Genomic DNA, 26,578 nt, shown 5'->3' with positions numbered 1-26,578 from the left:
TTTTTGTTTTGTGTTATGAAGAAAAGATTGATGATAATGATGTGCCTTTTTTTTTTTTTTAAACATTCTCTATTCCACACATTAGAATAGACATTGGATTAGATCTGTACTTTGGTTGCTCTTGTGCGGCACGTGTGTATGTGTGCCCATCAAGGAACACCCAACAAAAAATATAAAAGTTACTTTAGAAAAAAAGGAACGTATAACACAATTTATAATCTATTCTTCCAATAAGGTAGTGTGGTTAAATTGTATTTTACTAATGTTTTCACCTTTCTAGGGTTCAAATTTGATTACAAACTACCTTTTAAATTTAGTTTAAAATTGAATTATAAATTTCAAAAAGTTATGATTAAAACTTGAAGATAAAGGAAAAAATTTAATGGCAAAATCACATAAAATGTTTAGGGTTTTATAACCTTTTCAAGTTAGGTCCTAGACTCTTAATTTTATTAATTAAAGTCTCAAATTTATGATTTTTTTTTTTTATTTTAAAAACCCTTGCCCATATCTGTTATTTATTTTGATTATTTTGGAAAGAACATGCTAGAAATTAAACAAAGAGTCATTGATAAAATTTTGTTTTACATCTAGATACCCTGGTTTTTAAACAAACACCTTCTCACTAAGAGCAAAACCTTCTTTCCAAAATGGAGATTTCTATCTTTAATAGTATAATTCTGAGTTTAATAGCTGCCAAATTGATATATGAACAAGTTTTAAATGAAACACATAGTTTAATTAATAGTTTCTTGCTTGTCTTTACTTCCGTTTAAAATCATGAAAATTAAAAACGATGGTAGGCAAAGACACGCCTCATTAATGCCTAATTAAATTTAGACCCCCGAGCAATTTATGCTAATGTAATCAATGAAATTATTACACAATTCCATGCACAAGTAAATATCAAACACAATTTATATTAACCACAGATATCAAATAAGAAATCCAAAGTAAAAAAGATAAAGTAGTAACAATCAAATCAAAGATTTGATAACAAAGTGAAAAATCAAAGAAAAACCTTCTTCAATGGGAAAAATCACTATAAATGAACATATAAAATAATTTATACTAATCAAGAATCTTGTAGCTTTCTGCCTTTTACCTAAAAAAAACTTGTAATTCAATCGATACCTTATGGTTTTTATAATGAAAACATTTAGGGTTCAAATCCCTACATCTTCATTGTCAATGTTGAATTATCTCAAAACAAATATTCTCACAAAATCTTTGTAGCTCTAGACTCTCTATTTTTTTGGTAAACTTCAATGTATTAAATCAAAAAGACAAACAAACTAAGGCATCTTCCTCACAAGCAACAGCCAAAGAGGCTGGAAGATTGCCTGGAACAAAACAAAGAGATCCTAAACAGTTAATTGTGTACTTTGTTGTCACATGAGCAGCAGCGTTTCCACTTCTATTAATCCAACTAAAACAACAAGAGGAAAAAGACTTAGCCAACTGACAAATATTGAAGACACTGGTAGAGATTGCCCACACGGGGAAGCTTGAAGGGTCCAAGATGGCATCAATGCTGCTTTTTGAATCACTTTCCACCGCAATATTCCTCCAATTTTCCCCATACACAATGTTCAAAGCCCATAGGATAGCTTCGGTTTCAACAATAAAAGGGGAGCAGAGAAGTATACTTTTAGCTCTAGACTCTCTATGTAACCTCTACAAACACCCTGCTTGCCTTTCTAATGTTTGCACAAACTATATAAAAGTTTCAAGTAAGGGCTTAAAGCTCAATGTATTATAAAAAAATTATAAAATAAAAAAATAAAAACAAAAACCAAAAAAACGCCAATAAGCTGTTTTTTCTTATTTGATAGCTTATGTTGAGTTTTTTATGGCAAGACTATATGGTTTTTTATTTTTATTTATGAACGACTATATGGGTAATTGGTGACTGATGAGTTTGGAGGCAACAATGTGGTCGGGATGTGATTCCTTTGAGGAAAGAGTAGCGGGGGAGGGAGAAATTAAAATAATTAAAATGAAGTTTAATAGTTAAATAGTGGAATACTCTTTTCTAATAATAGCAACCCCACCAAAGTCCTGATGTCATATCATATCGAGTGACGACATGTGGTAGCCATGTTGCCATATCTAAAATTTAAATAATAATAATAATAATAATAAAAACGTCGAATATGAAGTACAGCAGGACCTTAATTTCTTATTATTATGAGTAATGAACAATTAAGATTAATTAAATGATTTCTTCTTCTTGGCAAAAAACATGGCGCAATACCTGGCAACACAGAACCAAAATCCCGCTTTAATTGGTCCACCAAATCAGTTAACACTTTATGCAGTTCTCGTTTGGAGCTGGCAATTTGATGTTTTTTTTGCTTTTTTTAGTTGCTAAAGAATCAACTATTTGACGTGTTTGTTAAAGTCTTAAAGACATAAAGTACATGATTAAACACTAAACACCATCAAAGGTCACGTTTTGATAGTTACGGTCACATCACCTTAACTATTTATCTCTCTTTTCTTTTCTTTTTCTTTTTTGGTAGAAACCTTAACTATTACTACTAGATGCATCTCTTCTCTTCTCTTCTCTTGACTTACCCTTTATTTATTTATAGTTGTTGTCAGTCAGAAAATGATATGATTGTACAAACCGTGAAAGGCACTTCGTTGCCAGAAAATGACTTTATTGTCGTAAAGAAAAGTAAAGTAAAAAACCCTCAAAACTCAGTCAAAAGTAAACAACCTGCTTAATTTTAATTTCATGCTTTGATAGATAAGCACGTGCAAGTCCATAGGAAGGAACTCAAACTTAACATCTACTAACATTTTTTTTTTTAACGATACTACGGATCACCTAATTTTACAATATTCTAAAATGGTTGATTGTAAATAGGGGAAAAAAAATAAGTAATGGTCCAACCGTCCAAGTAAAAAAGGGTGAACAGAAATCGTTCACTATCCGCCACTCACATTTGGGGTGTCCCTAAATTTATTTTCTAAACTTTCTTTAACTTTAGAATCAATACAATTGTTAATTGATAATTAGTGAAATGAACTTAAATTAGAGTTCAAAATTCCTTTTTTTTCTTTCTTCCCCTCATAACAAGGTAAACCTAGTAGTATAAAAAACAAAAGCCACTTTTAAGGTTCTGACTATTGACTAACACTTGGCACTATCAAAAATTTTCAAAAATATCCAATTTTTCCCCTAAACACAAACTACACTTAATATTGTTTGAAAATTTATTATTCTTTTAAGTCAACTACTTCCTTCAAACAACTTGTCCTTACTGCTTAGGTCTCACATTAACTACATTATGGTCATTGTTAGATAAATAGAAGCCACCAATTGAGAAGGAAGTAAGGGAATTTTCAAAAGGTGTTAAGAGGCGTTTTTGCTTTAGGAGCAAATTATTTATTTTTGAAAAAAAAAAATTGTACTATCTAACCTAATAAACATTAGCCCAAACCTAACGGTAGTCTTTTTTTAATTTTACCCAATCTATTAACATAATTATCAAATTTGGCTATATTTGGTCTAAGGGATAGAAAAGTGGGAATTTTCTATCATGTGGGCTTGGTATAGGGGAAATAAAAGTGAAAGAGAATTTGTGTGTGTAAAAAAAAAGGTAAGTATTGTATTAAAAAAAAAATGCCAATTTAGTGGGATTGCACGTTTCTTTGTGGTTAAGGGATAAGGCTGCTGCTTAACTAAAAAAAAAGAGGGATGAGGTTGCTAGTTTTCTTTTTTGAAAAACTAAAATTTAGGACCAAATAGTTGGCACTAACTTATACTGTAGTATAAATAATGTCCTAATTTTTAGCAATTTTAGGGTCCGTGGCTTGGAAGCCAGCTTAGAGTCCATAGCTTGGAGTTCACAATTTCGAAGTCCTTTAAATAGTAGTATAGATATAGATAATATGTACCTAGAGTATTTGGTTCATATTTTTAAAAACAAATTTGGACTAATTTCAGGGTTAAAGCATGTATTTTAGGAGTAGTCAAAATCAAACCTCATAGTTTCAAAAGTATCAAATTGAACCTTGAAATTTTGAAAGGTAACAAATTAAACTCTAGAGTAAAAACTGTTATAAAATTTAAGTACACATTAGCTATAAAAAGAGGGGGGAAATAAAAGAAAACTTTGTTTAATTATGATATTTGAAAATGTCATGGTGCGAACTTACATTTATATGAATACGTATGTGTTGATGAGACATTACCAAGTGTATAAATGTTCCTATATGTTTTGGTTTAAGTTGCCTATGGTTTGCTTGAGAAAGCTATTGTTCAATTTCATTCATGATGTTTTGAGGATTATGAATACTGTGTAGGGTCTAGCCCAAGATTCTAGATGAGTTTTTGGGTCAGGCTCCCAATTTACTTGTTTTTGATGGGTATGAAATTTCCAACAATGGGAAAACCTCCTAGAGCAACCCAATGGCCCAAGGGAAGGTGCTTTAGGCCCATTCTGCGTATTGTTCCCCTATGTGTGTGCTTCCTGAGAAGGCTCAAGCTATGTCAAGTTGAAACCTTCTCTCTCTCTCTCTCTCTCTCTCTCTCTCTCTCTCTCTCTCTCTCTCTCTCTCTCTCTCTCTCTCTCTCTCTCTCTCTCTCTCTCTCGTTGTTCCTCACTCTTCACTCATGTATCCCTCCCTAAAAATGCCAAACCCTTCCCCCTTACTAGTTAGTCCTTATCCCTTAGTAGGGGCATTACGATGGAAGGGTGGTTTTCCATGCTGATGGGTTCCTTTGAGATATATTCCTAATCAGATAGGGCCCACTACTTATGACTGACATGGCTTCCTTGAAACTTGCAACTATCGCCGAATGGCACTTGGCGAGTAATCTCCCCCAAGGCATTACTGTTCCCATCTGATATAGGCCCCAACCTAGTACTGGACCCCGACTTGGCTCTGGGCCTTGAACCTTTAACCATACAGAGGCTAATGGGTTGGATCCATACTTGGTGCCCGTACAATTATGTTTAAATCTTGTCTTTGAGAACTTATTTTATGATATGATATGTGTTCATTTTTACTTAAAATGATTGGAAAGTATTATAAGATTGGAAGTATATGTTTTGAAGATATCAATGGTAGATATGAAATCAATTAATTTTGAAATATGTTGTGAGCACTTTGAGAAATGGTTTTGAAACCCTAAGGCAAATCATGATTCATGAGTAGAAGCATGGTACCATAGCTAGTGCATCTTTGGTAACTCCAAATGGGGAATTTACCAATCATGATTTTAAAGAGGGAGTCGATCTATCGAATGAGCATTGTTTTATGTGATTATATTTGATCTATTAGATAATATTATTGCATTGTGGTGATTGTAGACACTCAATTTTACACCCATGATTTAATCAAGGAGAATGACTTGAATGATCATCCATGTACCCCAAAAATCATGATTGCATTATATGCATCAATTTGTTTTTGCATTACATGCGTCAATTTATTCATTGCATATCATAAAAATGATCTTGAAGTTCTAACAGTCACAATGGTGTGCCCGGTTTCCAAATTGGACTATCGAATCGAAAGATATCGCATGATCAAGTTACACGGTCAACATGTATTGTGTCTAGGTAGAGTCGACCACACATGATCAACTTAGGTTGTGTTTGGTTCATGTAAAATATTTTCCGGAAATGCTATTTTCGGGAAAGAAAAATATTTTCAAGTGTTTGGTTGCATTATGAAAATTATATTAGAAAACAATTTTCAGTGTTTGGTAACATTCTAAAAATGCTATTTTCTCACAAATTTTTCACATTTTCTCAGCTATTTTCTCAGCTTCCAAACAAATTTTATATCAGAAAAAACCATCGACACCACCACAAACTCACCTAAACAACCCAACCACATCAATAAACCACCACTTGCCACCACAACAACTCTGATTAAAAAAAAAACAACAAACACCACCACAAATCCACCCTCAACAATCCATCCACATCAACAATGGCTATTAACAAACCCACCACAACCCAATAAAAACCCACACAACCGGCCACAGCCCACAACCCAAGGACCCACAACACCGATCCCCACCATCATCGACTCACAGGCCACAACCCAACAATCCATTCTCTTCAAATCAGAGTGATCAGAGCCATCAATTTCGTTGGAAGAGAAAGTAAAGATCAAAGCTTTGGAGGAAGAAAGGGAGCCATCAATTTCTTGACGATCTCGGTGGACGATCTTGGTGATCTCGGCTTTCCTTGTGGCGCAACCTTGGCGCGATCGAAAGGGTGGCTCGATCTTGGTGCGATCAAGACGACGACGAGATCGAAGGCGATGATCTAACCCAGAGGAGGATGGCGCGTCGGGGCTTGGGGTGGTGGGCTGAGCTCGATGACGCGAGCTCGATCTCACTCTCTCCAGTCTCTCTTCGTGCTCTTTCTCTCTCTCTCTCTTTGGTGTCTGAGTCCGGAAATGGTTTGAAGGTAAATACAAACGTAAAATGATTTCTGGGTCAAAGCTTAATATTTTACGGTCAACTGAAAATATTTTCTGGAAAATTTATTTTTCATGCACAACCAAACACCCGCATTTACGGAAAAGCATTTCCGGAAGTAATTTGAAGCCAAAACAAACACAGCCTTAAATTAATTATGATTGGTTAAGCAACTAAAATTAATTATTTGTGATTGGTGAATAATTAGTATTTAAAATAGGGATGCATGCATAGGAATAAAAGAGATGATTGGGTAACAATAAAATTGTGGAAAATCTGAAATTTATCAAGATTTATTTTAGGGTATTTATCTACAAGATAATTGTTCCTGAAAAAGCCTGAATTATCCAGAAAAAAAGATAAAAAATCATAGACTAAGGATGAAAACACGTCTATGTGCGGGGACCGGATCAAAAAACCCTAGAAGGAGAGTCCAAAACGCACCCAAATACGGAAGAACGTTTAGTGTCCAAGAGCCCATTTGGCACTTTTGGAGCGCCGAACGGCACTTTAAAAGTGTCGAATTGGCTCCTTTTGGGCTTTGGCCTAACTCCTTTTGGGTAATGATAAGGCACACCATTTTCAATCTTTTCGCGTTAGGATGCATCCAGATTCGCGTCCTAATCGTCCATACCTATTTTTTAAAGTCTTCTGGCCTCTATAAATAAAAATTGAATCTCATAATTCAGTACCTTTTTTTTTACGTTCTGAGAGGCATACGTTTTGAGACTCTCAAATTGCTGATATTTGCTGATCCTCTCTGAGATTTGCTACTAAAATTATGGTTTTTAGGTTTCAAAGATAATCGAATAAGTTTCTTTGACCCTAAAACATCCTCTCAATAACAAGGAGCGCTCATGCAAGAGGTTGTTTTCAATCACCTTTTCTTTTTATGCTTCTTGTTTATGATGATGAATGTTTTTCTTTATCCATGAATTATTATTTATTGTTTTGTTAAAGCATGATCTTGATTTTTATACAATTTTTTTGATCTTTTTCTTAATTCCAATAATTTGCATGTGAATAATTCTTTTTCTTAAAACAAAAACAGATCTGCATTTTTCGTAGATGTAGATCTGAATTTTTCTTAATCCAAAAACAAATCTGCATCTTCATTACATGCATATCTGAATTTTTCTTAAATAAAACTGATTTGTATCTTTCTTAGATACAAATCTGATTTTTCTTTAACATATGTAGATTTTTGAAATAAAGGAAAAAATTAAACACGATTGTGTTTGTGTTTGTTTTATTTAATTCACTAGTATTATGCTCGTGCGATGCATGGCTTAGTAAAAAAACTTATATATAAATTATTATTATTTTTGATAATATAATCAAATTTAATAACAAATAAAATGGTAAAAATAATGGTAAAAATAAATCTCATAATTTCATATTGTAGATGAACTCCATCCCAAATAGATTCAGTGATAATATTTTGACAGAAACAAATATTCCATAAATTACAAAAAAAATATATAAGTATCTAGACCTTCTAGAGTATCACAATCAAAATAATTTAAAAAATAGATAAATGAAAGTACATAAAGAAAAATTGTATTGCAATGTAAATGTGTAAAAGTTTACATATAAATTACCCGTGTCTAACTATTTTGATGTTGTCATTTGTATCTAGCCATCTTGATATTGCTATAAGTGAGGAAATAATCTGCACAATCACTTAAGAACACTAAATCAAAAAAATACATTAATAATTAAGATGAATTGCATTATGTAAAATATTTTTAAAAAAGCATAGAATTTAAGCAATAATTGAACTACATTAATAGAAAAATGCAAAAAGTAAAAAGTAAAAAGAAGATAGCTATTCTCATTGAAGAAGCCAAATCCTTCATTTAGTAGTTCTTCACTTAATTAATTTTGGTTTTTTATGTATTGATTTTAGCATTCTTAAATAGTAGAGTGGAGTAGGTTTAGTAGAGTTTTAGTTCAACTCAATTTCTCTTGAATTCAAACTTAATTGGTAGAGCTATTTTCTTTTTACGTGTATTATTATATATTTTTTTATTAGCTGTTTTCTTTTTAAGTGTAGCTATATCGATTTTTTTTTTTTAAATCATAAAAATGTGCTCTATGTTGCTATTTTTTTTTTTAATTAAGATTTGTTTTTCAACTTTTTTTTTTTAATAAGATTTTTTTTTTCAACTCAAACGTGTGCTATGTTGCAGGTTTTTTTTAAGTAAATTTTTATTTTAATTTTTATAAAGGATTAGATAAAGAATTTAGATTGAAATCAAATAAAGATAAAATTTTGATTGTAATTAAATTATGATTTTTATCAACTTAAATTTTACCTTTTTTTTAATTAAGAATTTTTTTATAAAGGATTAGATGAAGAATTTGGATTGTAATCAAATTAAGATAGAACTTGGATTGTAATCAAATTATGATAGAATTTGGATTGTAATCAAATTATGATTTTTATCAACTTAGAAATTATAGGAGAAGTTAAAATCATATAAATGTGTACTATGTTGTTGGTTTTTGTTTTTATAAAAAATAAGGTTCTTTTTACGTGTAGTATTATTATTATTATGTTTTTTTTTTTTGCTATTTTCTTTTTAAGTGTAGTTATATCGGTTTTTTTTTTATCATAGAAACATGTACTATATGTTGTTGGTTTTTTTTTTTTTTTAATTAAGATTATTTTTTCAACTTTAACGTGTACTATGTACGTATTTTGTTTTTACGTGTACTATATTGTTTTTTTGTTACACGTGATAATATAATTTAAATTAAAAAAAAAAAAAGGATTAGATGAAGAGTCTATTAATTTTAGACTTTGTTGATAACATTTCAGATAAACACAACTGCTATAATTGTAAATCAAATATTACTTTCTTTCATTACTTGATTTGTCATATTTATCCAAAAAATATGTATATATTTATTCTTAAAATCTAAAAATTTATTAAAATTTCTGCAATTTGGTGAAGCCACTTGGCGCAACCACGGCGTCTAAGCCCAACTTTTATTATATATAATATGATATTGCATATATTTAAATTATGAGTGAAACTTTATTCTTAAAAAATATTTTCATTCTTTTAAAACATATAAAAAAAAAAAAAAAACAGATCTGATTTTCATGTTATCAAAAACCATTTTTTAGTTCTTAAAATAAAAAAAAAAGATTTGATATTTTTCAAATCAAAAGACTTTATTTCATGTGATAAACACAGATCTTAATTTTCTATCTCCAAAAACCACATTTTTCTACATCCTACAAAATAGATATGGTATTTTGATAAATCAAAATCAATTTTTTTTACCAATCAAAACAGATCTAAATTTTTGAAACAAAAGAAGAGACTTCATTCATAAATAAATTTATGTGATTTAATCTTTATTTAACATATTCAACATATCATTCATGATATGCATAAAAAAATACACTAGTCACAAGAGTCTAGAAGACTAGACTCTGTCTGGGCAGAATTAGTGTCTAACACCTTCCCATTTCGTAACCTAGCCTTGAGATTTAGGTTTTTGGTTAAGTAGATCTAAGCCTTGTCTTTACTTTTTATTTTGGGTTGAATGTAACTAGGACAAAAAGCCACTTAATTATTCGGTAGTTTGTAACTAGGACCCAAAGCCATGTAATTTTTCAATTTTCCAAATATGTAATTTTTTTATTCAATCAATGAAGATAATAATTCAGTCATGTATTTAGTTTTTTTTTTTTTGTATAAAAAATAAGTAGCGACTCCATACCACTTACCCAAAAAGAGAAGTGCCCTAAAAAACCCTCCAAAAATCACTCTCTTTTGAGAGGCAACTTTCGAGGTCTCTCACAGTGACCTAAAAGTCCAAAAATACCTCCTAATTTGGATGAGGTGAAGCAGAGCCAAGTCGTGAATGATGTTTTGCTCACATAAATATATTGCTTTATGAAATATTTCCATATCTGTGCTTGATGTTTTGAGATATCTACCTACATTGCTATTTTAAAAAATATCTATATTTGCAATATAACTGTTTTTGCAAAAGTAGTGGATTTATCGAAAAGGTATTCTATTAAAATTGCTCGTTTCCATGACTTAGGTAATATCTCCTCCTTACAGATTCTTGAGGCAATCATGGATTAGAGAGTTTTTGGTTATGTGTTTGAGGAATTTTAATTTGGTCTTTGTTGTAGATGTTTTATTTTTGAGAAAATTTAATGTAATAAAAATCCACAGGAAATTTGGACTCTATGGAAATTGATTATTTTTGCTGGAACCTCCTTTGGGTTGGAAGATTTCATTATCGTTGTGGTTGGAAATATTCTTAATAATTTATTAATGGAATTAGAGCTATGTCAATCATGACATAAAAATATTAGTTGATGAGTATTATTTTATTTTCCATGCATGGATGGTCTCAAATTAAACAAACAAATATGTATACGAGTTAGATAATTCAATGATTCATTCTCTCTAGGCCCTCGCTGGGTTTGGGGCATGACATAGTCACTAAGCCAGTGCCATGCCCACAGTGGATGAGTGGGAGATGTTAGAAACTGAAAAGAATATGGAAGGACACTCAAAGTGGGCATGTTCCTCTGTATACCTCATGATAATTGTAACATTTAGGAGTTATAGAGTAATGGTTTGGACTGTTACTCTACCCCACTAAGTCCACTATCCCACTCAATATTAATGGAGTGGGGTGTATATAAACACCAAGGGTGGTACCCATTGAACAATAAACGAATTATGCATTTCTCATAGTGTTTACAGAGTGTTGTGAGGCTCTTAGGTTATGGGTTATGTTTGCATCACTGTAGTAGTATGCAACACCGTCGAGAAATGTTTTTGGTCCGTGGGTTATACAAACTGGAATTCAAAATGTGTTTGAATAGCTGGTCTGCGTGGAGGCTGGCTCTAGATAGTGTAGAACAATCTCAAAGCTCCTATGTGATTGTTAGTTTAGGCCAAAAGAGGTATGCCGAAAAACCGATTGTTTATATTCCGCTGCAAGTCTCTATTTCCTACACTTGATATATTGATCTACCATTTAGTCATTTTTCCTCAACTAAATAGAGAAGTGATATTTTAGATCGTTGTACATAAGTAAATTGTGTGCATTTAAAAAATAAGTCGAAGTATAGCTCACACAAACACATTCACAATCAAACTTGTTTCTTGTTTTGGTTTTTCACTTTGAAGCAAATAACTTGGGGCCCGTTTGGATTGAGGGGGGAAGGAGGGGGAGTGGAGAGGAGTAGAATAGAGTTGGCTTAAAATAGGCTAATTTTGGACCAAATTTACTCTACTCTACTCCCTCTCCCTCCCCCTCCCCCTCAATCCAAATGGACCATTAGTATAAATGAATTTCAACAATAAATGCATAACATGATTAAAAAAGATAAATTTACAGCAAAATTGGTTGTATACACTTTTTTTTTAACTTTATATACCTATTTAGTCTTAAACGTGAATATGAAATATTGCCTTATTTAATATATATATATATATATATATATATTAAAATTAAGTAAGTATAGTATATACAACAAAGCTAAGAGTCTTGTAGTTTAATCCTCGTCTACAACAAAAACTGATTAATGTCTTTGTTAGATGATAAATAGTTACCATTAGAAGCAGACGTCATAGGTGAAAACTCCCTAAAAAAACAAAAAACAAAGTTAAGAGCTTTATAGTTTAATTGGTACTTTCTAATGTTTCTAATGAAGACATTCATGGTTCAAATCATTTATTATAAATGTAAGGGGTGTAACTAGTGATCAAGCCCAATCAAAAGAGTAATGGGCTCAAAAGCAAGTCTAATACAATTAATTTGTAGAGGTGCGTTATCAAGGCCAACCCTTCAAGCCTTAATAGCTTCACTTGGTGATTTAATGAAAGGAAATAGTATAAGACAACAATTTGAGAAGAGAACAATCTAGAGAAAAACACAAATTCTTATTCAAATTCTTACTCGGGCTAGCTAAGGAGAAATGGTTCTTAGAATTATACATTTCTTGGTTATACAGCTTTTAATTCCGCTATCTTTCCTTTCTATTTCTTTTTTCTGATCCTTCCTTTAGGAGGATCTTTCTTACTATATATAGCTACTGGAATTGCATCTTAACCTTCCACTGGGATAATCGTTGATCATTCTTTGGATACTTGTCCTATCGTTGCTTTGCTGGTAGTGGTAGAGTAGGATGTAAGCTATGAGGGTACTGTTTAGTAATCATTCTGCCATTAATGCGACAAATTGAGTTGGTACAGTGCATTAAATATGGAGGTGATGGGTGCCTTATCTAGAAGCTTCCTCCTCTCATTGCTTGCACGTCTCTACTTCCTTCCTCGGCTTTTAGTCCTATGGCTTGGTGGTTTGTTTAAAGTCTCACAAGAAGTGTATGCTTCTTGGGCTCCTTAGGTAAGCTGTCTTCCTCGGTTTCACTATCTAGATTATCCTAACTGTTAGACATGGCAAAAAGGGTCAGACCCGTTTGACCCAACTCGTTTGACCTGCAACCCGTTTGACCCGAAACCCAATTGACCCGTTTAAAAATGACCCGTGACCCGTTTTGACCCGCGACCCGATTGACCCGACCCGAACCTGAACCTGACCCGCCCGTTTTGCCACATCTACCAACGTTGAGTAGATTGAGATTGAGGTGTAATTTTTATAAAATATTTACTTATTCTTTTTTACTTAATATGTTATGTACTCTATTATAGTTTGTCATTTTTTACTTGCCACCTTCATTTTCTCTTCCTACTTTAAATAGATTGAAGATTATACCAAGATTAGTTTCTAGAAAGCTGGAACAAGAGTTGCACCAAATTTGGGTATCAATTCAAGTGTTTAGTGGTAATTGGTAACAAGATCACTAGTGAGAATCTAATCACAATTAAGGAACTCATAAACAATTGACAGATTGCATCTATTTCCAAAAAAAAAAAAAAATTGTTTGAAAAATACGGGTCAACTCGACCCGACTCATGACCCAACTCAATCTGCGACCCGTTTGACCCGCAAACCCGATCGACCCGACCCGAACCCGACTCGACCCGCCCGTTTTGCCACGTCTACTAACTGTGCTGGGCCTAAGTTGATGAATAGTTGGGCCCAATTGCTCCTCGAGTTGAGCCCAATTGATGATCTTTTATCTTTGGACTTCACCCTCTCACAGTAAATATCAAACATTAACCCAAAAAAAAAAAAGTCTTTAAACTTAAATAAGCAATTTTTTTAAATTTTTTTTTTTATATATATATTTTTTATATATTTTATAATGAAAACATTCCAGAAAATTCACTCATTTCATTTGAAATTTAATTAACGAAAGGCAAGTACATTTTTGTTCACATTATTGACCAAATAGCACAGCTTCAAACCAATATCGAAAAATACTCTCTTTTTGGTACACAACTCTTCATGAGTTGAGTTTTATGTCAAATATGCGCATTAGCATTAGTGATTACGACTAATGTGAAGCTTTTCTTTTGGAGTGAATGACTGATGTGCTCTAACCCATTTGGATGGGGTGATTTTAGAGGATGAAAAATAGGAGGAAAAAATATAGAGAAGTTTGAATAGTGCCCTTGTTTGTCACTCGGGCCCATTAATTTAGCGTAGTTTGTTTTCTCCCAAATCGTAGAGAAAATGGAGGAGAAACAATGGCTTAATTTAGGTTATTTATTTATTTTTAAGGTGTTTTGTTTTCTCCCATATGTTTACAATGTTACGGTTATAGTTTTCTTTTCCTGTTTTTTTTCTTTAAATTTATTTTTTATGTAATAGTAGGAATATGAGAACAAATTTAGACAAATATCATTTTCTATCTTAATTTTTCTTCTCAATCTCAACTAAATAAAAGATATTTTCAATATATAACCCGAAAAAAAAAAAAAAAAAAAAAACTCTTTTAAGGGCCTGAGAGTTTGAAACAATTCTATAATCTATTTGACCAAATAATTTTTAAAAATTACATTATTAAACAAAAAAAAAAAAAAAACTGCCCAAAAAATAAAAAAGCATATTCCATTCGAAAGTGTTGGAAATTCAAAATAGTACACTATTTTGAAACAAGCAAGCAGCAATAATGAAGATGCTGTCGGTCAGCACCCAGCACTGCTACTATCTGATTCATTCAAATAATTACTAGTAATATTAAAAACTAGATAAGGGAATTTAATTTTTTGGATTGAAAAGTAAATATACTTGTCAGCTTTTTCATGATTCACGTTTGGCCACAATAAATATAACAATCCATAACACAACAGTAAATATCGAAATATTGGAATTGTACAAAGTACAAACCAAACGCTCTTTCCCTCCAATTAAATTTTTTCCCTCTCTCTCTCTCTCTCTCTAATTTAAAACACTTTGATTAGTCCTATGTTCTCATCTGTCACTGTTTCTCTCATTCAGTTTTCACATTCAATTCTCACCCAACGAATTAAAACACCAGTCCAAATCCCAAGATATGAACATTAATATCAACGACAACAACAAGTTCAAGAACCAACATCTTCGTATTGCAGACATACTCGCTGATGATGATGACGGCGAATATTTTGTTAGAGATATAGGCATGGAGTGCTGGTCGCCTCGCCGGATTGTTGCTCGCTGGCTGGCGGCGGTGTGGCGGCGGAACAAGGAGAGTTCTATTGTGAATGTGGTGCCGCCTAGGAAGACGGAGGAGGAGGAGGAGGAGGAGAAGGAGAATGAGCCTTTGCGCACAAGGGGTTCGGTTGATGGTCTCGAGGGCCATCCTGGTTCGTCGCTTTCTTCTTCCGAAAGTGAGGCTTTCTATTTGCTTTGTTTTTTGATTATTGAATTTGTGATTGTTTCATTTGATGTTTCTTTGAACAAAATGGGTTTTTTGTTTTAAAAATAAAAAAACTTACTTTTTATGCTTAGGTTGCCTTTCTTAGTCTTAAATTTAATCTTTCACTTTTTGTTATGTGATCAAGTATTTAAAATTCTCACATTGTATAATTTGCTTCCCAAATATTACTACTATTTATTTATTTTTTTTTAATGACGAATGAAAACTTCACTAAGAGTATTAAGTTTAGCAATCCTCATGCATATGCAATTGACTTCACTTGCTAGCTAGAACCAGTTATTGGGTAATTCAGGATCTTTTTAACCCATTCGGGCTACACAGTTTATTCTCATGTCTAGGAGGTTTTTCCAAATATTACCATTTAGAGAAAAAAAAATTGCCTAGTTTTTAAATAAACATCCGCCAAAAGCTTATCTGGCTTCTTGTTACGTATGTGTCACTGAAATCTAGATTAATGACAGTTTATTCTCATGCCCAGGAGGCTTTTCCAAATATTACAATTTAAAGAAATAAAATTGCCTAGTTTTTAAATAAACAAAACACCAAAAGCTTCTGTGGCTTGTTCTTGTTACTTATGTGTCATTAAAATCTAGATTAATGGCAATTGTGCCATTATGATTGCCTCATGACCATTTGTACTATAGTACATGGGTGTCTAAAGATGTGTGAACTGCCATGCCATTGCATCACTATCTTTGCTTTCTCGTGTATAGAGTTCAGACATTACCTGTTTGAGTACCGTTTGGCAAATGAAACATATGAGCTTCCTTTGGTAATACCAGACTAACAATAGCAATCAAAATCTGCATTTTGAATTCGAACATTCAAGTTCATCAATTATCAAACTAAAAGATATGTCATAAGTGAAGCCGATTTTTGTAGAAATAATTCTCCATATGTGAGTTTAATTGATCATTGGTTTCTTCATGTTGAGAGGGCATGATTTCATATAAAGGCCTGGTGACTGTGTGCCTGTTTGGTTTTTCTCCTTACAGTTATTGTTTCTTTATTGTTGAATGAATTAAATCTTTTAAATATTTTAATATATGCAGGACAGTGTAGAGAAGATGCTTCGTTCAACTTGGGACTCGGGTGTAGTTTGCTATATCTCATTGCAGCGAGTAAAAATGAACTTACTAAGATGGTGGAGTTGCGAAAAGAAGTGGAAATGCTTCTTCAAAATGTCAAAGTGGAATTACAAAGGAAGGATGTACTGTGTAAGCCATTTGAGTCAAATGACACAATTGCTTATTCCACCACTGATATACAAGAAGGTTCAAACTCTAACAGCAGAATTTCACTTCAGTCACAAACTACATCACATGTCTTACAAGATTCAGAAAGCATTATGGTACATGATCAGCTTTTGATTAGTAATCATCATCAAAAAGAGGAACATGTAGAAGGAATGGATGAACTTGAGGCGGAACTTGTAGCTGAGTTAGAACTTCTGCAGATCCACTTGGATAGAGAAAATTCGACGAAACATCCACAGCAGCAAAGGATAAAGGTACCTGGAATTACATTTCTGTTTCTTTCTTTAATCTGTAATTGATGCCCGTGTGTCCCTGAGTGAATTGATATATTACAATGAGATTTGCTTGCATTATAGAAACTTTGTTATCTTGAGTGGCCTTAAATCAGGACTGGTACCAGCAAAGAGGAGCACAAATGGGCAAAGTATTGATTTGAGAATTTTCCTTTTTATGTTTTTATCAGTTTAATCAAGCTATCTCTGCTCGAATGGCACTTCTTCCTCCCTTAAGAGTATATGGAGAGTGAGATCATAACTTTAGAACTTATTGGGAGTGTGTGTAACTGACCAATAATAATAAAAAGTCATGTATTTTGTATGTGTAAGCACATGCACCTGTTGGATATGTGTTTTTTTTTTTGAATTTATGGAAGTGCAAGGTTAGTGTCTTAGTGATTAACTAGAAGAGGTTTTACCTTTTGATAGTTGTCGGAACTATTGCATGGTCATCAACCTGGTTGCACCTATTTCAACATCAGTTGTAGATGATCACCAAAATCTTGTAGCATAGTCTTCCTTTTTCTATTATGTTTTGCCTGTATCTTACAAGTACATTTCTTCCTTCAGTTTTGGTACGTTGTGTCATACATCTGAGTAGAACAGCTGTACTTTCCCACCTTGACATTTTCATTGTAAGCTTTAATTCATTGACTTTATATATGTTGATGGCCTCATGAACTGTCAACCAATTCTTCGGTCTTTTAATTTATATAGTTGCCTCCTGCAAAAATAGAGGTATTTTAAGAGTTTAGGTGATGATTCCCTGCTAATATTGTGATCCTTGTTCTCGTACACTAGTAAAAGATTATTCAAACTATTCATCACTGCAGGAGAATATCACTTTTTGAGTTAATCAATGTCTTTGATGATTGCAGTTCAAACACATCATGTAAGATCAATAGGAAAGAACTTTAAGACAAAAACTTACTTTTGTTAGAAATTTTGAAATTTTGACCAACTTCCCCAACTTTGTGGCGACACCCCCTCTTCCTCCTTTTATTTTTTCTTCTGGAGGAATCTTTGGTATGTTGTTCTATACTTCTATCCCAATTTTACTGTTACACTTTCTTAATATCACAGACTAAAACTAACAAGTGACTGCTCAGGACACTGCTTCTGTCAGAGGCCGCAGTTTGAGTTTTGGGGAAGTAATTGACCCTCAAAAGGGAGGTACTGAAATGGAATATGGAGTTCCACCCACAGAACTCGAGATAGGGCTGCATGAACTACTGGAAGCAAGACAGCAAGAACGGGTAGAAGATACTGAAATGGAATATGGAGTTCCACCCACAGAACTCGAGATAAGGCTGCATGAACTACTGGAAGCAAGACAGCAAGAACGGGTAGAAGAGCTAGAAGCTGCTCTAGAATGTACCATACACAAGCTTCGTGAAAAAGAAATAGAGGTTTCTTGGTGGAAAGACACTGCACGACTTATTTCGCAGCATGTTCCAGGGCCTTCACGATTTAGTTCCTGACATAATTCAGAAACTTCTTAATTATGGAGGTAGGCAGCAAATTGTAAACCACGGGTTTTGAGCAAGATTTTGATCAAGCCATTATGCATGAGTAATTATATTTGGGTGTTTGATGATGAGTTACAGTATCTGTCTGGCTTTTTGGCTTATGGATTGTAACAGCGTGGGATATAAAGTGTAAAAAGGTGTAATGCTGACAAATGAGAAGAATAATACACAATCAAGAATTGCAACAGAGTGAAATTGAACTAGGAAATCTTTTCTTCTTCCTTTTAGGTATTACATAATTCTTGACATGCCTTGTACCATTTCTTTCCTATAGGTCCTGTGCTTCTGAAAGAATGTGATATATGTGTAGCTGCTACAAATAAAATTTGCATGCCAATTAAAATGAAGACATTTAATTCATACTTATGTTATGCATCTCGAATGATCCTACTCTTATGCATATGATAAATGATGCATTCAATTGATTGATTGTCACATAGGTTTTAAGATGTGCTATTGTACAGCTACTAAATTGATAATCATTGACGTAGGACCAGGGGGAACAAACACAATCAGATTTAGAACTCTTGGGGGCAAATCTAGTATAGCTTCAATTTTGAGGAATTTGGGTTAGTGTTTGGAGGAAATGTTGGAAAATAATAGGGATTATAGAGTTTCCAAAGGGACAAGGATTAGTAGGGTTTGGGGATGAAATAAAGGTGAAAAATTAGATTTGGGCAGCTGCTCCTGTACAAACAAGCTCCATCATAAAGTTTGCATCACACAAACAAGCTTCAAAGCTTCTTCAAAATTTGAAAACTTTATTATTATTCTTTTTCAATAGAAACTATTACAACTCTTTAAATCGAAGACTTAGCTATTCGATATCTTGAAGAAGGTTTGGACTCTTAGGCTTTATTACTAAGCCCAACTAAATAACTAACTAAAATAAAACTAAAATAAGACCTAATAGACTATTAGCAAAGTCCATTTCAAAAAATTATTAAATTACAAAGTTGCCCATAAAATCTAAAGATAAATAAAATAAAATTAACATTGCCTCCTATATCATTTCCACTGGTTGGTCAAAACTCTTCCTCGAATTTTGAAGTGTTGAAGTATGAAGAATCTTGGTTTCTTGAAGCGTATCATTGATCTTGAATAAACTCCTTGAATTTGAATTTACTTTCGTTTCTTTATCTGAGGTAGCAATGATAATAATTAGGGTGAAGGTTTACTTTCATTTCATTTCCAAAGGAGACAAAAATTAGTAGGTTTTGGGGATGAAAGGAACAAGAAAAATCATATTTAGGCCGTTGTCCTTGTGTTGTGAACAATAACTCTTGAATAGTAAAAATGTAAAATAATAAAAAGAGACTTCTAGAAGTTTGCATCATACAAACAAGTTTCTTCAAAAATTGAAGACTTTATTATTATTCTTCTTCATCCATAGAAAACATTACAACTTTTTAAATAGAAGACTATGACTCATTGGGCTTTCATTACTAAGCCCAACTAAATAATTAAACTAAAATAAAACCCAATGGATTATTAGCACAACTCATTCTAGAAAATTATTAAATTACAAAGTTGCTTTGTAACTTAAAGATAGATAAAATAAAAATAAATGTCTTTGCACGGCCTCCTGCATCAATCATATACCATTGTATTTTTTATTTAATTTTTGTTAATTACATTAACCTCTATTGAAATTTTTGGAATTTTTTTCCCCCGACTATTGAAAAAATGGCAATTCTTCTCTTGAGGTTTGTGATGAACAACTAAGTTCTACCACTTGATATCAACGACTGTGATACATCTAGGATTTTCACTTTTCCTTTAGCAAAGTCTTCTTTGTGACAGTTTATAGGTCATTATGCAATCTATTCTTCAGAGTTTTTGCCAAATAAATATTTTTTTATGCAATCTATTCCTAAGAGTTTTTTCTTGTAGAAGTATCACTGGCAAAGTGCATGAGGAGGCCATGCTTGCCATTGAACCCTTGCTTATACAATGGACTCCTCATAATTGACTTCCCACTTAATAAACATCGAATTTGTAGAAACAAAAACCTAAATAGAAGACATAGCATCATGTTTTAGATCCCATATATCATTGAAGTATTTATCCAAATAGTAGGGCCAGCTCAACACATTTTTGAGTTAAGGTGATAATCTAAAGTAAGAAGTTTAATGAAAAGTTATTAGTTTCTTCCAATAGCCCAATGGTGCAACTTGTTGAATACTACTTTGAAACCCATCAATTTGATATTTGTTTTTTTATAGCAATTTTAGCCTTGATTGAATTGGTTTTTTTTTTTTTTTTTTTGTACTAATACAACTATGTTCATGCCAAAATCATGAAATATTAACTACAATATTGACATGTTAAATGCAGTTCATGCAAAATATGGCCACAGTACTATGAAGATTTTTCATATGCGTATTTTAAATATAAAATAAAAAGTTTTAAAAAATTGTAAATTCTAAATAGTGTCATTTATGGAAATAGCTCAATTCAACTTAAAAAATATATATTTTTTCAAACATCACTCAAATCCACAGTCCACAAAAATAGGGTCAAGTGTAGGGTTGTCTCAACACATTTTAGGGTCAAACACAAGTATAAAATCTATTATTACTAGTACTGTACAAAAAACTGTTCTGATCGCACCTAAACGAATCAAAATTTATGGTCACCACACTGCCGACTACGGTGGAGGTGCAAAAACCATACCGCAAATATAAGTGCGGTGTGGTTTTGTTTTAGAAAACCACAAAAACCCACATCGCACCTATTAATATATAAGTTATATTTAATATTTAATATACATGTAACATATATTTAATTTAACTTTTTAATATATAAGAAAACCAACCAAACCACATTGGGAAATAATGCAACTGGGATGGGGAATATTGAGGACTAATTCTTTGTTTGTTTCCATATTAACAATTTCTATAAATGAATTATTTTTCAAAAATCATTTTTTAGAAAACTATCTCATTTTTCTATGATTGGTAGTAATCTTAAAATGAGTTGAAAAACTATTAATTACTGTCCTTATTTAGGTTTGTGAGAGATAGAGTTATTTTGCAAAAAAATTTAGCTCAAAACAATCCTATCTCATGTCAAATTAAGGGAATTTAAAAGATAGTTTTTTATTTATTTATTTTTTTTACTTTCCTTACTTAGCCTAGCATGAGATAGAATTGTTTTTAGCTAAAATTTCCTAGAAAACAACTCTATCTTGCACAAAGTTAAATAAGGAAAGTCAATAGATAAATTTTCAACTCATTTTAGGATTGTTACCAAACATAGAAAAATAAGATAGTTTTCAAAAAAATTATTAGAAAAATAATTCTTTTTCCAAAAATTGTTAATATTGAAAAAAACAGAGCATCAGTCCTCAATATTCCCCGTCCTACTTGCATTCATTTCCCTCAAAATCAAAAACCAACCAAACAGAGTATGAGTCGAGCCTTAGCTCATTATCAAACAAAATTACATGTTTGAGCTTCATTTTCTTGTCGAACAAATTCTATTTTGTTCATGAGTTACTTGATTAACTTATTCTTTTTCCTTATTATTTAAAAAAAATTATTTTTTCACATATATATTAAAATCATGACTAAAATTGTTTACATTTTCAAAAATCAATGAATTTTCACAATAAATAAATTGGTTATATTATTAATAAACAAATATATATATATATATATATATATATATATATATATATATTTTGATATCATATCAACAACCTATTTATAAATTTACAAAATTAAATCCTATATAGCAGGTGGATTCAAATAAAAAACCTTTAACAACTTGTCAACTAGGATTTATTGTGAAAAACAAAGGGTTTCAGATAGCTCACCGAACAAAGTCTCTGATGGTTGTATAAGAGATCTGAGTTTTAATTCTTACATATACCAAAAACTGATTGGTGCCTTAACCTGATGATAAAAAACTATTATTAAGAGCGGACGTTATACGTTAAAACTCTTTAAAATAAAAAATAAAAAAATTATTTTGAAAATATTGTACATGTAACATTTCTCATATATATATATACACACACACACACTTAAACCGGGCCACATATTCATGAGCTTGTTCAAGAACAAATTATTATGATTAAGCTAAGCTTGTTTAATAATAGAGTTTAAACTTAGGTTTAAGATTAATTTATTTACTAACGCGGACAATCTTTTTCTCGGATGGAGCTCGAGGTTGGGCTTGTTTCATTTACACCCGGAGGTGGAAATAAAGAAGTGCGTGGCCGCCGCGTGGGTCCTCCTCACTCCTCACGCCTTGCTCGTGCACACGCAAAATCCGCATATAATAAGAACAGTCAACCACCATTCCATCCTTCCATCCACAAAGCTCTTTTCCTGCGTTTTCTTACATCACCTCCTACCCTCCCTGACTCCTCCGCCACCACAAGTCCCCACCAAACTCCAAAGGTAAGGTAAGTACGTAGAATTTCCTTCTCCATTTCATTCATGTTTTATTTGACTTTTTCCATTTTCTATTTACCATATTTACTAACCAACTATACAGCAAAATGCTTGACTAATTAATAAGATTTGACCTCTATATATGGCAACTACAGGGTGCCCTTTTTATTGAACATTATTACAGTTACAATATATACCGAGTCCCAATAATAATCTTGGCCTCATCTCATTCCTTTTCTTCTTGCTAACGTATAAACATGTCCATCCTATTATTCATTGTTTGTTTTGTGGTATGGTCCCATAATGTTAGAAACAGCATGGCGAATGGTGTAACGCTTGAATCGGTGAGACAGTCTTTGATAAGACAAGAAGACACCATCATTTTCAGTCTCATAGAGAGGGCTCGTTTTCCCAGCAATTCTCCTACCTATAATGAATCTTACGTTTCCACTCCAACCTTTTCTGGTTCTTTGGTTCACTTTGTTGTTAAGGAAACAGAGGCCCTTCAAGCTAAGGTATGTGCTATTCAAAAATATATATTTAATATTTCAAAGCAAATAATTTAATTTTTCTTGGTCTTCGACTTCTGGTGCAATTTTGTTTTTATTTCCTTATCATTGTCTTTGTTTTGTTTTGTTTTGTTTTGCTACGCATTGTATTGTCCGCAAAAATTTGAAGTTGGGCTTGTGGTATCGTGTCAATAGGACGGTCCACATTGTGTGTGGGCCATGTGGGAGAACTCGCTCGTCTTTGTTATTATCTTATGCTGTGGCCTGTACCAAACAAAATGATTTTGGTAGTTATTTAATTTAATAATAATAATATTATTATTATAGCAAAGTACAAAACAAAATTATATTTGTTATATAATGATCTTATTACTAATAATATTTGTTATATCAGTTTCATAATAATATTAGCCTAGGACTTGTATTCACCATTTATTTTAGGTGGTGCTATTTCCATTTTTTCCCTACTATTCCCAAGTACCATGTGAATAAAGGTCTAGTGATAATTATGTTTCCCTTATTTTTGGTCTCCCTAGATGTATAGTTCTTTATATGTTTTTATGATTTTATTCTATGGGAAAGATAGTGGTGTGTTAATTGAATGAAGTGTGCAAACTATCTAAATTACAATGTTGTTCAAACATTGTGTACAATGCCTAATCGAGCCTCTGCATCCCAATGCTTGACTAGACTAGTAGCAAGAGATTTCAATATGGTAACATTTCTCTACTTAAAATTGATCATCGCATTTCACAGAGTCTAGGAAGGAGTTAAGAGTTTTTGGTGGCCAAGGTAGTTATTTCTTGCTTCCATGAATGTAATCAACTTAGGGACACACTAAAAATTTGGAGAACCAACAATATGAAAGATCTCCAAGGGTGACCCTTTTTTTTTTTTTGCTTACAACATATGGGGTTGGGGGGATTTGAGCCCAGGTTCTCATCATAAAGAGAACCAGGTCATGCCATTTAGCTACAAGGCTCTTGGAGAAGATGAACTATGTTGCTTCACACTTCATGTTGAACATCATCATAATGGCAGGCTGACCAGACAGACTATTGGAACTTTTGGGTTTGTACTTTGTACTCTTTGATTTTTGGTAGAATTGTATCAAAACGACATCAAGTTTTCTGTGATATTGTCATTGGCTAAAGCCTTTACATGATTATCAATATCTGCAAAACCATAATTGGCTAATTTTAATTAGAAAACATAAACATTGTTGTCATTAGTACGCTACACTGACTCTTCACTCTGTTAAACATATCTGACAAAGGGCAACCAAGCCAAGTTTATTTTCAATGCAGAATCTGAAACTTTAGCACTGAGATAAGTTGCTTTACTGTATGTAATTTCGTTTGTTCCAGCTTTCTATCTACTAAGTTACTTGTATCCTTGATATGTCTACTTTCTTGTTTAGTGTGAATGCCAAATGCGATTATGCAAACTTAGTAAAACCACAGTAATGAGACTCAGTTGACAGAATTCTTTGGTTTGGGTTGTGTGGGTACTTCCTACTTCAGTTTTATTAATAAAATGACCTGGAATGTTACAGGCTGGAAGATATGCAAACCCTGAAGAGCATCCCTTCTTTCCAGATAATCTTCCGCCCTCAGTGGTGCCGCCTTACAACTTTACAGAGGTATTCATATGCTGCAAAACTCTTGTTTTGCTTTTTAATTTTGAAATGGTCCATTAGTTTTCATCTAATTCCAAATCTAGATTTTGCATCCTCCAGCTGCTTCGATTAACATAAACAAGGACATATGGGATATGTATTTTAAGAAACTTCTTCAGCTGTTTGCTGCACCGGGTGATGATGGCAATTATGCATCAACTGCAGCTAGCGACCTTGTGTGTTTACAGGTAAAGGTGCATGTGAACTTGTTCAGTGTTCTGCTATGCTGTTTTTAAAATTTCCTGGCTGCTGATGATCATTTGGATTCTTGTGCAAAGTCATTTGTTGTTGTTGTTGTTGTTGTCGTTGTTGTTGTTTTTTATTTTATTTTATTTTTTTATATAAAAATATTCTTTGAGAAGGAAAATTATTGATTACTGTCATAAGCCATATTTTGAGGTTTTGACAATGAAAAATACAAAATATTCCGTGCAGGCCCTCTCCAGAAGAATTCATTATGGAAAGTTAGTAGCCGAGGTAAAATTCAGGGAATCCCCCAAAGAATATGAGCCTGCAATTCGTGCTAAGGTATTAAGGGTGCATCATTAAGGACTATAGTAAATAAGGTTTTGCTAGAATATTTGCCTTGTTGTGATCAGCAGATTGAAGAACCAGTGATTCTTAACTCCTAAGCAATTAATTAGAATCACTATGACAATATTTTGTTGGATTTTTATTTATTATGATTATGAGTTCAATGACACCATGACAGGAATTTGAGAAAAATGAGAACATATGGATTGATTTCTATATTAAGCATATTTTAACTTCCTAAATTGTTTAGGTGCTACTTCTTGAAGAAAAAAAGTAAAGGTCATGCATTTACTTCAATAATGTGTTGGTTTTTTCAGGACAGAGATGCTCTGATGAAATTGTTGACATTTGCGAGTGTAGAAGAGGCAGTGAAGAAGAGGGTTGCAAAGAAGGCCATGGTGTTTGGACAAGAAGTGACTCTGAATAATGATGACAACAAGGGAAAGTACAAGGTTGATCCAACAGTAGTTTCTCGCCTCTATGGGGATTGGATAATGCCTCTCACTAAACTTGTCCAAGTTGAGTACCTACTAAGACGCCTTGATTGAAGCCGTTTCCTTTATGAATCATCCAATAATGTGATGGAGTTTCAAAGGATTGAATTTTTCTTATGATCACATAATTGCTTATTCAAGAAAGATGATTTTGAATTGAGTATCATTTTAAAAGCTAGCAAATAAATCTGCATTTAATGAAGAAAGTTCGTCTACATGAACATGTATCCATGATTGGATATATAGAGATATCGATGTATATATATGCATGCATTATTGATAAAGAAATGAAGGTAGTGAAGCTTACAATCCTAAAAAAATAATTTATATAATATGTCGTAGACATAACTTTTTCCGTAACTTGTTGAGATGAAAAGTTGTGAGTGGTGGATAATTTCATATACTTTCCACTAACACCACTTTTGTTATCAGCTACTCATAATTTTTTAATTCAACAAGTTGTGAAAAAGTTGTATTGCTGTACTTATTCAACATTATATTGGTACATGAAGACGTTGTTGTTAAGACCATGACAATTTACATATTTACACACAATTGGAGAAAAAAGAAAGGTTTTGAAACACCTTGTTGCCTCAAAAGTTGATCTATATAAACTATCAACACAATTTACTAC

General features: G+C 32.5%; 2 protein-coding genes across 4 annotated transcripts; both read left to right on the top strand.

The window, feature by feature from the left end:
* The first annotated feature begins 14,731 nt into the window (after positions 1-14,731).
* LOC115974851 (protein POLAR LOCALIZATION DURING ASYMMETRIC DIVISION AND REDISTRIBUTION-like) lies at positions 14,732-18,684 on the top strand. Its single transcript, XM_031095391.1, has 3 exons — positions 14,732-15,216; positions 16,319-16,776; positions 17,907-18,684. The coding sequence occupies exons 1-3, from the start codon at positions 14,901-14,903 to the stop codon at positions 18,276-18,278; spliced, it is 1,146 nt and encodes a 381-aa protein (XP_030951251.1). The 5' UTR covers positions 14,732-14,900; the 3' UTR covers positions 18,279-18,684.
* Positions 18,685-22,655: 3,971 nt separating this feature from the next.
* On the top strand, positions 22,656-26,203 carry LOC115974852 (chorismate mutase 2-like). Of its 3 annotated transcripts, none has more exons than XM_031095393.1 (6): positions 22,656-22,740; positions 23,046-23,244; positions 24,794-24,880; positions 24,961-25,104; positions 25,352-25,444; positions 25,768-26,203. In XM_031095393.1, exons 2-6 carry the CDS (start codon positions 23,047-23,049, stop codon positions 25,996-25,998), a joined length of 753 nt encoding a protein of 250 aa, XP_030951253.1. In that variant the 5' UTR covers positions 22,656-22,740; position 23,046; the 3' UTR covers positions 25,999-26,203. The 3 variants fall into 3 exon arrangements, with proteins under 3 accessions (XP_030951253.1, XP_030951254.1, XP_030951252.1); XM_031095394.1 differs by having other exon boundaries at positions 22,662-22,735; XM_031095392.1 differs by lacking the exon at positions 22,656-22,740 and having other exon boundaries at positions 22,747-23,244.
* Positions 26,204-26,578: the final 375 nt, after the last annotated feature.

Source organism: Quercus lobata, chromosome 2 (assembly GCF_001633185.2).
Source record: "Quercus lobata isolate SW786 chromosome 2, ValleyOak3.0 Primary Assembly, whole genome shotgun sequence".
Taxonomy (NCBI): Eukaryota; Viridiplantae; Streptophyta; class Magnoliopsida; order Fagales; family Fagaceae; genus Quercus; species Quercus lobata.
Note: the sequence above shows the minus strand (reverse complement) of the source record. Positions and strands in the feature narration are given on the sequence as shown.

What these genes read in the sequence shown, in the direction of transcription:
- LOC115974851 (XM_031095391.1), top strand. Translation starts at nt 14,901, where the DNA reads ATGAACATTAATATCAACGACAACAACAAGTTCAAGAACCAACATCTT. An exon ending in GTCGCTTTCTTCTTCCGAAA is followed by an intron (nt 15,217 to 16,318) that starts GTGAGGCTTTCT and finishes TAATATATGCAG; the next exon opens with GACAGTGTAGAGAAGATGCT. An exon ending in CACAGCAGCAAAGGATAAAG is followed by an intron (nt 16,777 to 17,906) that starts GTACCTGGAATT and finishes GTGACTGCTCAG; the next exon opens with GACACTGCTTCTGTCAGAGG.
- LOC115974852 (XM_031095392.1), top strand. Translation starts at nt 22,987, where the DNA reads ATGTCCATCCTATTATTCATTGTTTGTTTTGTGGTATGGTCCCATAAT. An exon ending in CAGAGGCCCTTCAAGCTAAG is followed by an intron (nt 23,245 to 24,793) that starts GTATGTGCTATT and finishes GGAATGTTACAG; the next exon opens with GCTGGAAGATATGCAAACCC. An exon ending in CGCCTTACAACTTTACAGAG is followed by an intron (nt 24,881 to 24,960) that starts GTATTCATATGC and finishes TTCCAAATCTAG; the next exon opens with ATTTTGCATCCTCCAGCTGC.